This window comes from Erpetoichthys calabaricus, chromosome 7, assembly GCF_900747795.2.
Source record: "Erpetoichthys calabaricus chromosome 7, fErpCal1.3, whole genome shotgun sequence".
Taxonomy (NCBI): Eukaryota; Metazoa; Chordata; class Cladistia; order Polypteriformes; family Polypteridae; genus Erpetoichthys; species Erpetoichthys calabaricus.
This window is the reverse complement of record NC_041400.2, coordinates 108,370,708-108,385,477: the sequence shown is the minus strand read 5'-3', so window position 1 is coordinate 108,385,477 and position 14,770 is coordinate 108,370,708. Positions and strand designations below refer to the sequence as shown.

Sequence of the window (14,770 nt, the reverse complement as noted above, 5' to 3'; positions counted from 1 at the left end):
GTCACTACCCATAGCTCATGACCATAGGTGAGGGTAGGAACATAGATCGACTGGTAAATTGAGAGCTTCGCCTTGCGGCTCAGCTCCTTTTTCACCACGACAGACCGATGCAGCGCCCGCATTACTGCACATGCCGCACCGATCTTCCTGTTGATCTCACGCTCCATTCTTCCCTCACTTGTGAACAAGACCCCGAGATACTTGAACTCCTCCACTTGGGGCAGGATCTCGCTACCAACCCTGAGAGGGCACTCCACCCTTTTCCGGCTGAGGACCATGGTCTCGGATTTGGAGGTGCTGATTCTCATCCCAGCCGCTTCACACTCGGCTGCGAACCAATCCAGAGAGAGCTGAAGATCACGGCCTGATGAAGCAAACAGGACAACATCATCTGCAAAAAGCAGTGACCCAATCCTGAGCCCACCAAACCGGACCCCCTCAACGCCCTGGCTGCGCCTAGAAATTCTGTCCATAAAAGTTATGAACAGAATCGGTGACAAAGGGCAGCCCTGGCGGAGTCCAACTCTCACTGGAAACGGGTTCGACTTACTGCCGGCAATGCGGACCAAGCTCTGGCACCGATTGTACAGGGACCGAACAGCCCTTATCAGGGGGGCCGGTACCCCATACTCTTGGAGTACCCCCCACAGGATTCCCCAAGGGACACGGTCGAATGCCTTTTCCAAGTCCACAAAACACATGTAGACTGGTTGGGCAAACTCCCATGCACCCTCCAGGACCCTGCTAAGGGTATAGAGCTGGTCCACTGTTCCGCGACCAGGACGAAAACCACACTGTTCCTCCTGAATCCGAGGCTCGACTATCCGACGGACCCTCCTCTCCAGGACCCCTGAATAGACTTTTCCAGGGAGGCTGAGGAGTGTGATCCCTCTGTAGTTGGAACACACCCTCTGATCCCCCTTCTTAAAGAGGGGGACCACCACTCCGGTCTGCCAATCCAGAGGCACTGTCCCTGATGTCCATGCGATGTTGCAGAGGCGTGTCAACCAAGACAGTCCTACAACATCCAGAGCTTTGAGGAACTCCGGGCGTATCTCATCCACCCCCGGGGCCCTGCCACCAAGGAGTTTTTTGACCACCTCGGTGACCTCAGTCCCAGAGATGGGGGAGCCCACCTCTGAGTCCCCAGGCACTGCTTCCTCATTGGAAGGCATGTTAATGGGATTGAGGAGGTCTTCGAAGTACTCCCCCCACCGATCCACAACGTCCTGAGTCGAGGTCAGCAGCGCACCATCCCCACCATATACAGTGTTGACACTGCACTGCTTCCCCTTCCTGAGACGCCGGATGGTGGACCAGAATCTCCTCGAAGCCGTCCGAAAGTTGTTCTCCATGGCCTCCCCAAACTCCTCCCACGCCCGAGTTTTTGCCTCAGCAACCACCAAAGCCACATTCCGCTTGGCCTGCCGGTACCTATCAGCTGCCTCCAAGGTCCCACAGGACAAAAGGGTCCTGTAGGACTCCTTCTTCAGCTTGACAGCATCCTTCACCGCCGGTGTCCTCCAACGGGTTCGGGGATTGCCGCCACGACAGGCACCGACCACCTTACGGCCACAGCTCCGGTCAGCTGCCTCAACAATAGAGGCACGGAACATGGCCCATTCGGACTCAATGTCCCCCACCTCCCTCGGGATGTGGTCGAAGTTCTGCCGGAGGTGGGAGTTGAAGCTACTTCTGACAGGGGGCTCTGCCAGACGTTCCCAGCAGACCCTCACAACACGTTTGGGTCTACCACGCCTGACCGGCATCCTCCCCCACCATCGAAGCCAACTCACCACCAGGTGGTGATCAGTTGACAGCTCCGCCCCTCTCTTCACCCGAGTGTCCAAGACATGTGGCCTCAAGTCCGATGACACGACCACAAAGTCGATCATCGAACTGAGGCCTAGGGTGTCCTGGTGCCAAGTGCACATATGAACACCCCTATGCTTGAACATGGTGTTCGTTATGGACAATCCGTGACGAGCACAGAAGTCCAATAACAAAACACCGCTCGGGTTCAGATCGGGGGGGCCATTCCTCCCAATCACGCCCTTCCAGGTCTCACTGTCATTGCCCACGTGAGCATTGAAGTCTCCCAGCAGAACGAGGGAGTCCCCAGAAGGTATGCCCTCTAGTACCCCCTCCAGGGACTCCAAAAAGGGTGGGTACTCCAAACTGCTGTTCGGTGCATACGCACAAACAACAGTTAGGACCCATCCCCCCATCCGAAGGCGAAGGGAGGCTACCCTCTCGTCCACCGGGGTAAACCCCAATGTACAGGCTCCAAGTCGGGGGGCAATAAGTATACCCACACCCGCTCGGCGCCTCTCACCGGGGGCAACTCCAGAGTGGTACAGAGTCCAGCCCCTCTCAAGGAGATTGGTTCCAGACTCCAAGCTGTGCGTCGAGGTGAGTCCGACTATATCTAGCTGGAACCTCTCAACTTCGCGCACTAGCTCAGGCTCCTTTCCCTTCAGAGAGGTGACATTCCACGTCCCAAGAGCCAGCTTCTGTAGCCGAGGATCGGACCGCCAAGGTCCCCGCCTTCGGCCACCACCCAACTCACACTGCACCCGACCTCCTTGGCCCCTCCCATAGGTGGTGAGCCCATGGGAAATCCGGCCCACCTTAAATCCGTTCGCACCTCTCCTTCAACGTCTTTTGTCCTGTAAATGTGCCGATTAAGACAAGCAGCAAGCAGCCTGCTATTCCATCCCCCCATCGTCTCAGAACTTTCACAAAGTTCTCCCAGCTCATGCCTTGATTGATTATCTGGGAGTGAACTGCTGGAGTTTTAGAGTGGAAATAATAGATCGTTATTTGGAACACATGCATTTCATGTGTGTTCCATTTCTACAGTAATCTGTATAAACACATTGTTAAAACAGAAACTTGTTCATATTTTAGTAATAAATGTTACAAAATGTAGGCATAAACTATAGAATGTGTGAAGCCTGAAGCCCAAAGATCAAATAAACACTTTCACAAAAGGCATTGTTTTTTAATCCGTTCTTGTGTAGCTTTGGGTCATTGTCTTCCTAGAAAACTAATCATTTCCCATTGTGTAGGTTTCTAGTATACTGCATGAAGCTTTCCTTGAGAATTCCTCCGTATTTTGCTGCAGTTATCCTACCCTTATGAGGGCATGCTGCTGAAAAATGTATTGACAGCATGATGCACATACCACCATCCTTCCTGGTAGGGATGGTTTGTTTTTGATAATGTGTAGTGTTTAAATATGGTGCTCAGAGTACTCAAAAATGGTACCCAAAATGCTCAGTTTTGGTCTTATCAGAACACTGAACCTTCTTCATGCTGACTTCACAGTATCCCATGTGCCTTCTGGCAAACTCTGCACCTTTTTTAAATGTGACTTTCTCTTTTCCACTCTCCCATAATGCTACAACTGGTAAAATATGTGGGTCTCTCCTATCTCATCCTCTGTAGCTTGTAACTCCTTCTAAGTTAGCATAGGTTTCTTGGTGGCCATCCTCATTTGTATTCTTCTTAAATGATTACTCAGTTTTTGTGGATGGCCTGCTCTAGGCTGATTTCCAGCTGTACATTCAGTGACGTTAATAATTTTTGTACCAGTCCTCTGCTTTTAATTCATCTTTTCACTGAGTTCATTGGAGTGTTCTTTTATGATAATTTTGTAGGTTAGTACTGATGGTTCTTTCACATAAGATGCATTTATAACAATCACTTGAAAGCCCACACTGGTGATCCCCATTGAACTAATTTTATAGGCACTGTATATTTATTACCTATATATAGAGATAGTTAGATATAGATACTGTATATACATACATACAGGGTGCCTTTTTAAGTTACAATATTTCTTATTATAGCATGTTAATGTATTTTATTATTTTTTTATTATAAACAGTATATTATTCCTGAATATTATCCATAAACTCTATATATTGTGAAGACCCGGGGGCAAATAGCTCCCCAAAAACCCAACACAACAATCATAAGCACAAGTCTCTGCACACAGACATTTATTATTTACGTGTGGAAGCACTTTCCCTCACACAGTACAACTAAGCACTGGCAATCGGAAGGTTGCCGGTTCGAATCCCGTAAATGCCAAAAGGGACTCTGCTCTGTTGGGTCCTTCAGCAAGGCCCTTAACCTACAATTGCTGAGCGCTTTGAGTAGTGAGAAAAGCGCTATATAAATGCAAAGAATTATTATTATTATTAAGCACCAAAGGCACAATGCAACACAGCACTTTTCCTCTTCTTTTTCCTCCTCCTCATCTCCCTCTCTTCTTTGCCTCCACTCCTTCACAGGTATGCTTCATCCATCTCCTCCCAACTCTGGCTCACCTCTGTGAGGCAGCTGGCTCCTTTTAAGCCCCACCAGGCAGTTTTCCAGGTGGCTCTGCAACTCCCATAGCTCCCCCTAGTGACATCCCTGGAACCCAACAGGGCTGAACCAACCAACACCAAGTCCCATATAGCCCTGAGGGGATTCCAAGGGGCCTTTACACCCCAATAGGGGCAGCCAAATACCAGTTTGGGGGAAATACCCTGTCCTTCAATTACCGAGGCGTTCTGGCACCAATTTCTTTGCGTAAATCCAAGAGACAGGCTGAGGGGAGGGCGGTGGGGCATCGGGGTGTTTCTTACCTCTGCTTAGCTAGTGAATGAGAGAACTACTTAACGAATTTAGATTGGGTTTTTTTCTATAATTTGCTTGAACATTCCGGTTGATTTTGCGACTTCTCTCTTTGCGCTAAGAATAATAGTTCACTAGCAGGAGCGATATATTCACGTTAATCCAAGACAGAGGCTGCTGGCCAAGGGGATGTGCAAGCATGACATCAGGAGTTGGGAGCCAGGCAAGGCCATCCTCACTGTCCTGTTTCACTACTACTCGGTTTTATGTATATACTGTATATATATATATATATATATATATATATATATATATATATATATATATATATGAGAAATGTGTTAGGCAATGATATGGGGCTTTTTCTTTGATTTTTTGAAACAACATACAGTATATTTTGTTTTCATTTTACATATACAACACCATTGGCTCCAGCAGACCCACATGGCCCTGTAGTTAGGGTATAGCGGGTTGGATAATAGATGGATGGATGGAATATATAAAACCACATTGCCATTTTGTGTGTTTGTTTTCAAGGGGCAATGCCATTTTATGTATCTGTTCACTGTAATATTGCATAGCTGCTAGACATGTGATGTATATGGCATGTGACTCAGTGACATCATGAACATGGCCATGCACTATGGCATTTGTTCATACAACTTTAATACCACTTAGAAGAAAGACCTCAGGAGACATAAGTACTTTGAGCAATTAAAACAGATTTTGGTAAGAATAGGTCTGGGTTTGTTTTTTGTTTTGTTTTGACTTTTGATTCTGGTTTGTGTTCTTGGTTAAAACAATATTTGCATCAGACCCTTACAAGATATTTTTCCAAAAAATCGAATTTATCTTTCCATCGTATCCAATTCAAAAATAATTTGTGATATATAGTTACAGTTTGCTTCTGTTGGTGCAAAACGAATTGTAAATATAAGGAAACTTAACATGGAGTAGCAGGAGAACTCCAAATGCCAATCAGATATTTGTGAACATTGGCACTACAGTGGGGGCTTCTTTCATTTTGTGCAGTAGGTTCTTCACAAGGGTTAATAGATTTGTACACCCTCTAGAATATTATTATGTTATTCTAGTGTCCTCCCATCTTGGGTATGACGTTAAACTGCATCTAGCCCTGCATGTAGGCCCTCTAACCTGCAGGGAAAACCTGGGGGTTGGTGGCAGAGTTGGAACTCCAGCCACCATTAAAAACCTCACACTGTTCCATTCCATCTGAACTAGTGTGGTGCTGAGGTGTCACCCATTGCATGGCTGCAGTTTTGTCCTAATCTGGGATACTGAGTTGGTTTGTCATGTGGTGGGCACGGCAATGCGCTGTATCAGTGCATGCTCCTAACCTCTCTCTCTCTCTCTCTAGTGTCCTCCTGTCTCCAGCTGACCTCTAAAGACATCAAAATATCCTCTTCTAGGACTGCTCCTTTACTGTTTTTTGCTTATTTGGTCACTCCAGTATTGCCATTTTGTTTATTTGCAAGCTTGTGTGGCATATATTATAGAAAGGTATTATATGAAATAGGGTTTGTTTCATTACATTATCTATCCATCAGTTGCCCTGCTTGGTCCAGCTAAGGCCATAGACACCAGAGCCAGTCCATGCTGTAAAGAATGAATCAATCCTGGCTAGGATGCACACTCACACTCACTTATGCTGGGCTAGTTTTAATATTGACAGCTTATCCACAGTACACATCTATGAAATGTATGAAGAAAAATTACATGACAAGACTCACATGGATATGGGGAGAACATTCAAAATGCATACGGGCAGAACCCTGACAAAGATCCGAATCCGGGGCTCTGAAGCTGTGGTAACCACCATGCCACCCCTCCTTATTTCATTGTCTTCCCAATCTCTAGACATTTTTCAAATAGTTAACCTTGTAAAAACAAACTCACTTGTTTGCACTCTTGAACTTGCCACACACTTCTATATGTCATCGCCTGAGAGACTGCTTATGAGTGTTCCTCTCACATTAATATTAGCATATCTTACATAAGACTTTTGTGACTTTTCACAGGCTTTTGTTCACATGTGAGCCTTTCCAATTGCATTCCCAGGAATCATTCTATGTTTTGACCTGAGAATTTTCAAGATACAGTTTCCCAGGCTATTGGTTCCAGCTTGTGGATCACACATGACTTCAAACCCGGTAGTTTGCCAGTAAATTCCTGACAAACGGGTAAGTGACATGACTGAAGCGTTCTAAAAAGGAAAAAACTCTCTCTGTGTGCACACATACAGTACATCCTAAAACACCTAATGCAATACAAACTGGGCAATGAAGATATTTTATTTAATTTTACAGGCTTAATGGGATGTCAGAAAAAGGAAATGTATGCTTGAATAGATGGATGAATGATTGATTATATCACTGTCAATCTTTGAACTGAAAAGAGTATGCCAGACTTACTTTTATAAGTCAAACAGAGGGTAATCTTCAATATTTGGTGTAAGATAATAATAAGTCAATGGTAATGTTATGACAGAGAAAAGTGATCTTGTATTTATTGGAGCTGTGAGTTCATCAGCTACTGTAGGTGAGGGCAGCTATGTAAACAATTTACCTACTTCATTACCTTGCAGTAAGTTTAAAGGCTTGTGGACGAGGATTGCATATTCTTATTTAAACAGAAATGCATCAGGAAAATGTCTGAGCTTATCGTCACAGCACAAAAATTCAGTTGAGAAAAGGCAAGACTCAGATCACGGGAAGAGGCAATATCACCCTGGTATAAGCAAGAGCTGCAATGAGATAGTTAGAGTCTAAGGAGAAAATGAAAAGAAGAATATTAATATCTCATGAGAGAGAAATGTGAAGTGAACAGCAAAGGCGTATTTCAGTAAGATGTGGAACAGTAAAGGCTTAAAGATTCAACAAGAAAGCCTTTGTTTATCTAGGAAAATTTTTTGGGAAAACGTGGTTAAAGAATTTTAGACAAAATCTAATGAAATAGCAAGTGGCATTGGTTTTCAACAGAGCATAACCCAGAGATGAATTGTAGACAATATACTTTAGGTGTGTCAGCATTATAATTTAATATTGTACCAAGCACCAAGATGGAAAGACCAAGACACACATGGAATGGGAGTTAAGTACAATAACAGGATTGTTTATTTAACAACAAATGATTCACAGAGATGTTGCCCTCTCATGTTCCTGAATATGCACTCTCCTCCGGTCCTTCCATCACAGGGGTGTTCCGGCCGGGCAAGACCTCCCTGCCACACACACCCCAAAACTTTGGTCTTTTTTTATGTCTGGCTTTACTTGTGCCTAATTCTGAAAACTGGGTTCATGGCAGTTCCTTTATTAACTCTGAGACATCTGGTAATGGAAGAGCACAGCTAGCAGAAGAGAATGGTATTTCTCTCTGAGGCCTCAATGACTTTTTGTCTGGAATCATGAAGGGGTTCAATTAGCTTTTTGGTAGGATGTCTTTGGCTAAGGGAAGACAGCACAGTATTTTGCTTTATTTCAAGGCTGTCTTCACCTCTTCTGATGTCACCTTCTAAAGCCTGGTTTACACTCTCTGCATGAAGCTGCTGCACACAATGCGTGTGCACAGTGAGCAACCAAAACACATTTATACTTGTTGCGGCCAGTTCGATCAGCACATTGATATCCTCCTAGTCAATAAGTGAGAGTGTTTGGTCAATGTTGCATAGTTAACAATGTCACAACAGAGGATGTGAGACACTGCTGATGGAAAAAGAGTTGTGCCTGCTATTACTGATATTATGAGAGAGAAAAGGAGAAGGTGGCGACTCAGACCTATTGACCAGAAGTGGTGAAGGAAGAGCAAGGATAATATTCTCATGAGTGGGGGACCTACATGATGGGTAGATGCATTTCAGATGTTTTGTATGTCATTTTGATGACATGTTGTGTCCTAATCAGCCCTTCGTTCATCATTCTGGCACCCATGTAACCAGCCTCACCTTGAAATTCACCGTTTTGGACCCATGTCCGCTATGATACTGTCCATTCATAGGAGTGTGTCTCCAATTCTGACATAATTTTCTGACACTTTCAAATATAAACCATGTTTGAGTGGTCAAGCTTGAACATGGGGGACTACATTGTACATTTTTCTTTCTAAGGATATTGTCTTAATGATTTACAACTTGCAGTAGATTAGTAATTGTTAGTCCTCCACTTTTTTCTCCTAAGTTTCTTTTTGAATACTTTATTAAAAAGGTTGTCTGTCATGAACTCAGACAGGTGTGAATGGAGTAAAGTCAGATGGTGTACTGCTAAGTCATTTGTCATTTGCATTTCCATGATAATTTGCAACTGGTTAAAAAAAGCATTTAACTAGAGTAATATAGAATGAGCATATCTTTTAAATGTAATTGCATAGTTAATCTTAACATCTGTAAAGAACTATTAATTAGGCAGTGTAACCACGAGGGGGCATCACTGAGACCCAAACCACAGACATAATGTCACCCAACACAATTCCAGGTTCAAATAAAAGGTGTTTATTTTCAACCAACACTTTTTCGATTGAGCACCAAACAAAATACACAAAAATAATTACAGAATATCTCCATCTGTAACCTGGGAACTGCTTCTGGTGTTATGCACAAGTCATCCTGTGCACTTCCAGGTCACATGGAAACCAGGGCAGCTTCCCCACACCCACCAACATTACCCTCTGGTGGCACGCAAGAACCCCAACAGGGCTGTATTTCCCAGCTCCAATTCCCATGCCGCCCTTTGGGTGTCGTAATTGGGTTCAGCTCTGAGGAACACTGTGACATGCCATGTAGGGGAACGAACTGCTTCCAGCACCCATGTTCATCCAGTCCATCCATTATGCCCTCCTGGCTGGGCAAGAAATCATCCTCCATCCCAGCCTCTCCTTCCTCCATGTCAATAACAGCGGTCACAGAAGTAATATTACAAAATGATTTATCTCTCATTGTAGCAGGCGCTATATAAATAAAATGTATTATCATTTAAACTGTTAGCTGTATGTCTGATCCATGCACATTCTATAATCAGTGAAACCATCTGATGAGCAGTTTGTGAAAACTTAATGTTTACAATAGGTTAGAAATATTTTTTCCAAAGCACTTACTACACTTGCTTATTTCCTGTTAATTACATAATTATCCACTTAACTTGTAGTTTAAATCTAAGAAAGTCTCCTTGGTTGTTTCAGTTCTTGCTTTGTTCGAGCAGCCTGCATTGCACTTTATTTATAAAATCCCATTTGAATTACAAATTTCTTCCAAAACACTTCTTGGATTGTCACGTCACTAATCTTAAAATAGTCCTGTGCATAGCCACAATTTGATGTTCTTTATTATAACAGTTATATAGTGTATGTTGTCACACACAACAACAACAACAACATGTATTTATATAGCACATTTTCATACAAATGATGTAGCTCAAAGTGCTTTACAAGATGAAGAAAGAAAAAAGAGAAATATAAAAATAAGATTAGGTAATACTAAGTAATAAACAATAAAGTAAGGTCAGAAGGCCAGGGAGGACAGAAAAAAACAAAACAAACTCCAGACGGCTGGAGAAAAAAAAAAAATCTGCAAGGGGTTCGAGGCTACGAGACTGCCCAGCCCCCTCTAGGCATTCTACCCAACATAAATGACCTCAATCAGTCCTCATTGTATTCAGGCTTCATATGGAAGAACTTGATGATGATGGTCATGTGGACTTCTGGCCTTTAATCCATCAATGTAGGGCCAGCACGGTGCTTTGATCAGGTGGTGATGGCGCAGATCACCAAGTAATTAATAAAGTATCTATCTATCTATCTATCTATCTATCTATCTATCTATCTATCTATCTATCTATCTATCTATCTATCTATCTATCTATCTATCTATCTATCTATCTATCTATTTATCTACAGAAAACCGAAAAAAGAACAGAAGGGAAAGTAGGGGTTAGTACGTATTTCGGCGCCACCATGAATGATAATGATAATTAAATGCATATACAGAGTATCAGGATTAAGCTAAAATGAAGCTATGAGAAAGCCATTTGAAAATAATGTGTTTTTAGCAGTTTTTTAAAGTGCTCCACTATATTAGCCTGGCGAATTTCTATTGGTAAACTATTCCAGATTTTAGGTGCATAAGAGCAGAAGGCTGTCTCACCACTTCTTTTAAGTATAGCTTTTGGAATTATAAGCAGACACTCATTTGAAGATTTAAGGTTAAAATTTGGAGTGTAAGGTGAAAGACATTCTGAAATATAGGATGGAGTGAGATTATTTAAGACTTTGTAAACTATAAGCAGTATGTTCAATTCTAAATGACACAGGTAACCAATGTAGTGACATTAAAACTGGAGAGATGTGCTCGGATTTTCTTTTCCTAGTTAAGATTTTAGCAGCTGCATTCTTCACTAGTTGCAATTGATTGATGTCTTTTTTGAGTAGTCCTGAGAGGAGTGCTTTACAGTAATCTAGCCAAGTTAGCCAGGTCTAACTTTTGCTATATTTCTTAAATGAAAAAATGATGTCCTAGTAATCTGATTAGTATGTGATTCAAAATTCAGGTCAGAGTCAATAGTTACCCCTAAATTTTTTACTTTTGTCTTGACTTTTAATGCTGATGGATCAAGTTTATTTGTATTAGCTTCATTATATCCATTTTTGCCAATCACTAAAATTTCTGTTTTCATCTTATTTAGTTTGAGAAAATTACTATTCATCCATTCAGAAACACAAGTAAAACATTGTGTCAGTGAATCAAGAGAGTTGGGGTCATCAGGCACTATTGATAAATACAGTTCTGTGTCATCAGCATAGTTATGCCCAGAGATAATCTGACCTAACGGATGCATGTAGATCGAAAAGAGCAGTGGACCCAGGATAGATCCTTGTGGAACACCATATAGAATATCTTGTGTCTTTGAATTATAATTACCACAACTAACAAAGAATTTTCTACCTGCCAGGTTGGACTCAAACCAATTTAAGACACATGCGCATGGGAGGCAGCTAAAGTGCTTGAATGAAAGTAACACCATGTCAGACCAGGGGGAGGTGATGTGCATTGACCTTTTCTCTCACATCTCTGCAGACCAGTTACGGGAAATTCCGCCTGGCCCTGATGACCTCACTTCCGGTTCCAGCCCCATGGATGACCTCACTTCCAGTTCCGACTCCAATTACATCATTTCCTTTGGTCTGTCTTAAAACCACCATCTTTTCCACACCTAATCAGTTCTGTGTTGGACTTGAACCTGTACACTTCTGTACAACCAATTTATCCATTATCAGCCAGAAATATTATATTTGGCAGCCCCAAACCTTTTTTTTGGCTCCTTTATTTGTCTATCCTTGACAACGTCTATACTTAACTGACCATGGTGCTAAAGAGTAGTGATGTGTTTCATGTTGTTTAGAACATACAAGTAAATATTTCACTGTACTGTGGACATGTGAAAATAATTACCCTATAAACTCAAACTTATGATAGATGGGTTATCTGTTTTAAAGAGAAGATCTGGGGCTAATGTAGAACCAGTTAAACTTTCATAAAATGCAAATCCATTTAAAACACATAGTGTTATCTATCACACTTTTTTTTGGAGCAAGTTAAACATTTGCAAAGTTATTACATATATTTTAAACAAAATCGCTTACAGACCACTGATACCTCTAATACTGTGCTTTAAAACAAATCCTTTTTCTTTATCAATGGATATATTTCACAGTCTGCCATGCTTAAATAATTTTTAAGCTTCAATATCATAAACATTTTCTATAATAGAATCACTTATAACTTACATGGAATTTCAACATAACTATTTCAGCTGGTAGTGTTGCTTCCTCACAATATTCAGTCCCACATCGATTTTAGGATGTAGAGTAAGCAAGTTACAATTTTGCACATCTTTCCCATTAGCAAAGTTTGCATACGGAAAAGGCACCATTTTCGGCGGACTGTAAATCCTTTCTTTGGTACATGAGGTTGCCTACCTGGTGCACACATTTGCTATTGATATAAGCACTGGCTCTCTGTAACTGTAACCCTGAAAAGGAAAAAGCAGAAATGAAAATGATTAATATATGTGTTATTTTAAAATACATTTTAATTAAAGCTGGTTGTTTCCTATGTTTTTGAACAGTGTGATCCTGCTCATTACGTAACAGAAGTTGATCCTACAGTTAATAATGGTTTCCTATTGAAGACCAGTATGAGTACAACTTCGAGAGAAGGTAATTTGTGTCTTCACATACTGTAGCTCTGTTTTTCACATATCATGTACATTCTGTACTCCAGGCTATGTAGTAATATATATCATTCTTCATTGGCAATTTTTTTCTTTTGTTAATCCTCACAGTTTCATAGTCCGAGTTTTAAATTTTCTCCCAGTGTCTGAATGACTTGTACAGTGTCTGTGGTGCACTTGGACAGTAGAAACCTTGAAGTCTCTGAGACTCACCAGTCTTAATCGATTCACCTCTTATATTTTTGACACTCTTATGGTACACTCATGTTTGCTCTGGACTGAATCTGTTCCCTTATGTTTTATGAAGTTGTCTTTGTTATTTGATTTTTGCTACACATTTTTGTTGTCATTTTCTTCTTCAAAATACTTTTTTTTTTAAACTGAATTGCTTTTAAAATTGTTGTTATACTGTTTCATTGTGTCACTTTATTAACTCATTTGTCATTTAATTAGACTTTCTGTTGCTTTTCCTTTTAGTTCTTTAATCTTTTTGTCTAAACATTTTCGTGTTATTTATAAGTTTATATATATTTTTATGTGGTTATCTTTCCCTTCTTGTCTTTGATTACAACAAATGTTTTCTTTATATTTATGAAACTTTCTTTTCTGTGATATGCTACATTATTTTTGTATTGACTATTTAATATATTAATCTTTAGATTAACTTTGTTTTCCTTATATGTATTATGGTAGGTGTCATACAAGGACTGGCATCCCAGCCAGGATACTTATCTGGCCTGGATGCCATTGCAATGGAAGGAACAAGTTGTTGAGGTTGCTTATAAGCACAGGTGTTTTTAACACACTGTCACAAAAACGACCAAAAGACATCAGAAAGGTTTGGGACAGCCACCCGTATAATAGCCCTGGCTGCAAAAGGTAATAGTTGAAAGATGTTCACAAGTCAGAGTCCAAAACAGAACTGAATTAGGTTGTTAAAGATTGTGGCTTTATATGCCGAGATCGGAAGTGATGTCATCAGTGAACCATGCGGGATTTCCTGTAGATGATCTGCAAGGGATTGAGAAAGAAAGTCAGTGCACCTCGCCGCCCCCTGGTCTGGCATGGAATTACTACCATTCAGGCCCTTTAGCTGTCTCCCAATCGCAGGTGTGTGACAACACTCAGGAGCCCACCACTTCATAATTAGATACAGAGTGTGGCAGAGCAGGGAGGTGCACGTCTGTGTGGCAGACAAGAGAGGCATTCATGTGTGCAGGCTGGGGGTATAAAGCTTCCAAAAAGAAAAGGTTCTATTAGTTATCAGTTATCTTCCTCAGTACCATTTTGGTACCGGTACTGAGATGCAAAAGCTGATATCTGTACTGAAGTCAAAAATGTAGTACCGGTCCGACATTAGTCCCAAACACCCATGGTATATAGAAAGGAGTTGTCAGTCCTTTACAATATAAAGTAAGAGGCTATGTACAATTGTTTTAAACAAGTCTACCTGCTTCCACATATCATCTGTTTCAATATAACTCCCTAGTTTTGGAGCACACTACTTTTTTAACTTTGTCTTTATCTCCTAGTCCTATTGTTTGTCCTTTGTGGTCTGCCAATTTTTCAGCTGTGGCTGTGCATATCCAAGGGAATTTATAACGTCTCAATATATTACCACTGTTAACAGACATTGGAACATTAGAACAATTGTGACCGGGATAGATTTTCCAAAATCCACCACTATGATGCTGCCATATATACTGTAGATTGTGTTATCATACATCAGGGCCTCCAGAATAATTACTTTTACAGCTCATTCTACATATTAACAAATAGGAATTCCTGCCTGGGAATATGAAGGTTGGTGTCTGGGTAATTACTCAATAAGTTGTTGTTATGGTCCTAAGCTTCCGCATTTTTTACTGGGTAATACTTCTTTATGATTTCTGTATCTGTCATGA

General features: G+C 41.5%; 1 protein-coding gene across 2 annotated transcripts in view; it reads left to right on the top strand.

The window, feature by feature from the left end:
- LOC127528835 (uncharacterized) overlaps positions 1-14,770 on the top strand; it is a 102,069-nt gene that overhangs the window by 41,568 nt on the left and 45,731 nt on the right. For both annotated transcript variants that reach the window (XM_051929978.1, XM_051929979.1), the window contains one exon: positions 12,762-12,852. In XM_051929978.1, coding sequence (XP_051785938.1) covers positions 12,762-12,852 — 91 coding nt within the window. The remainder of the gene's footprint in view (positions 1-12,761; positions 12,853-14,770) is intronic.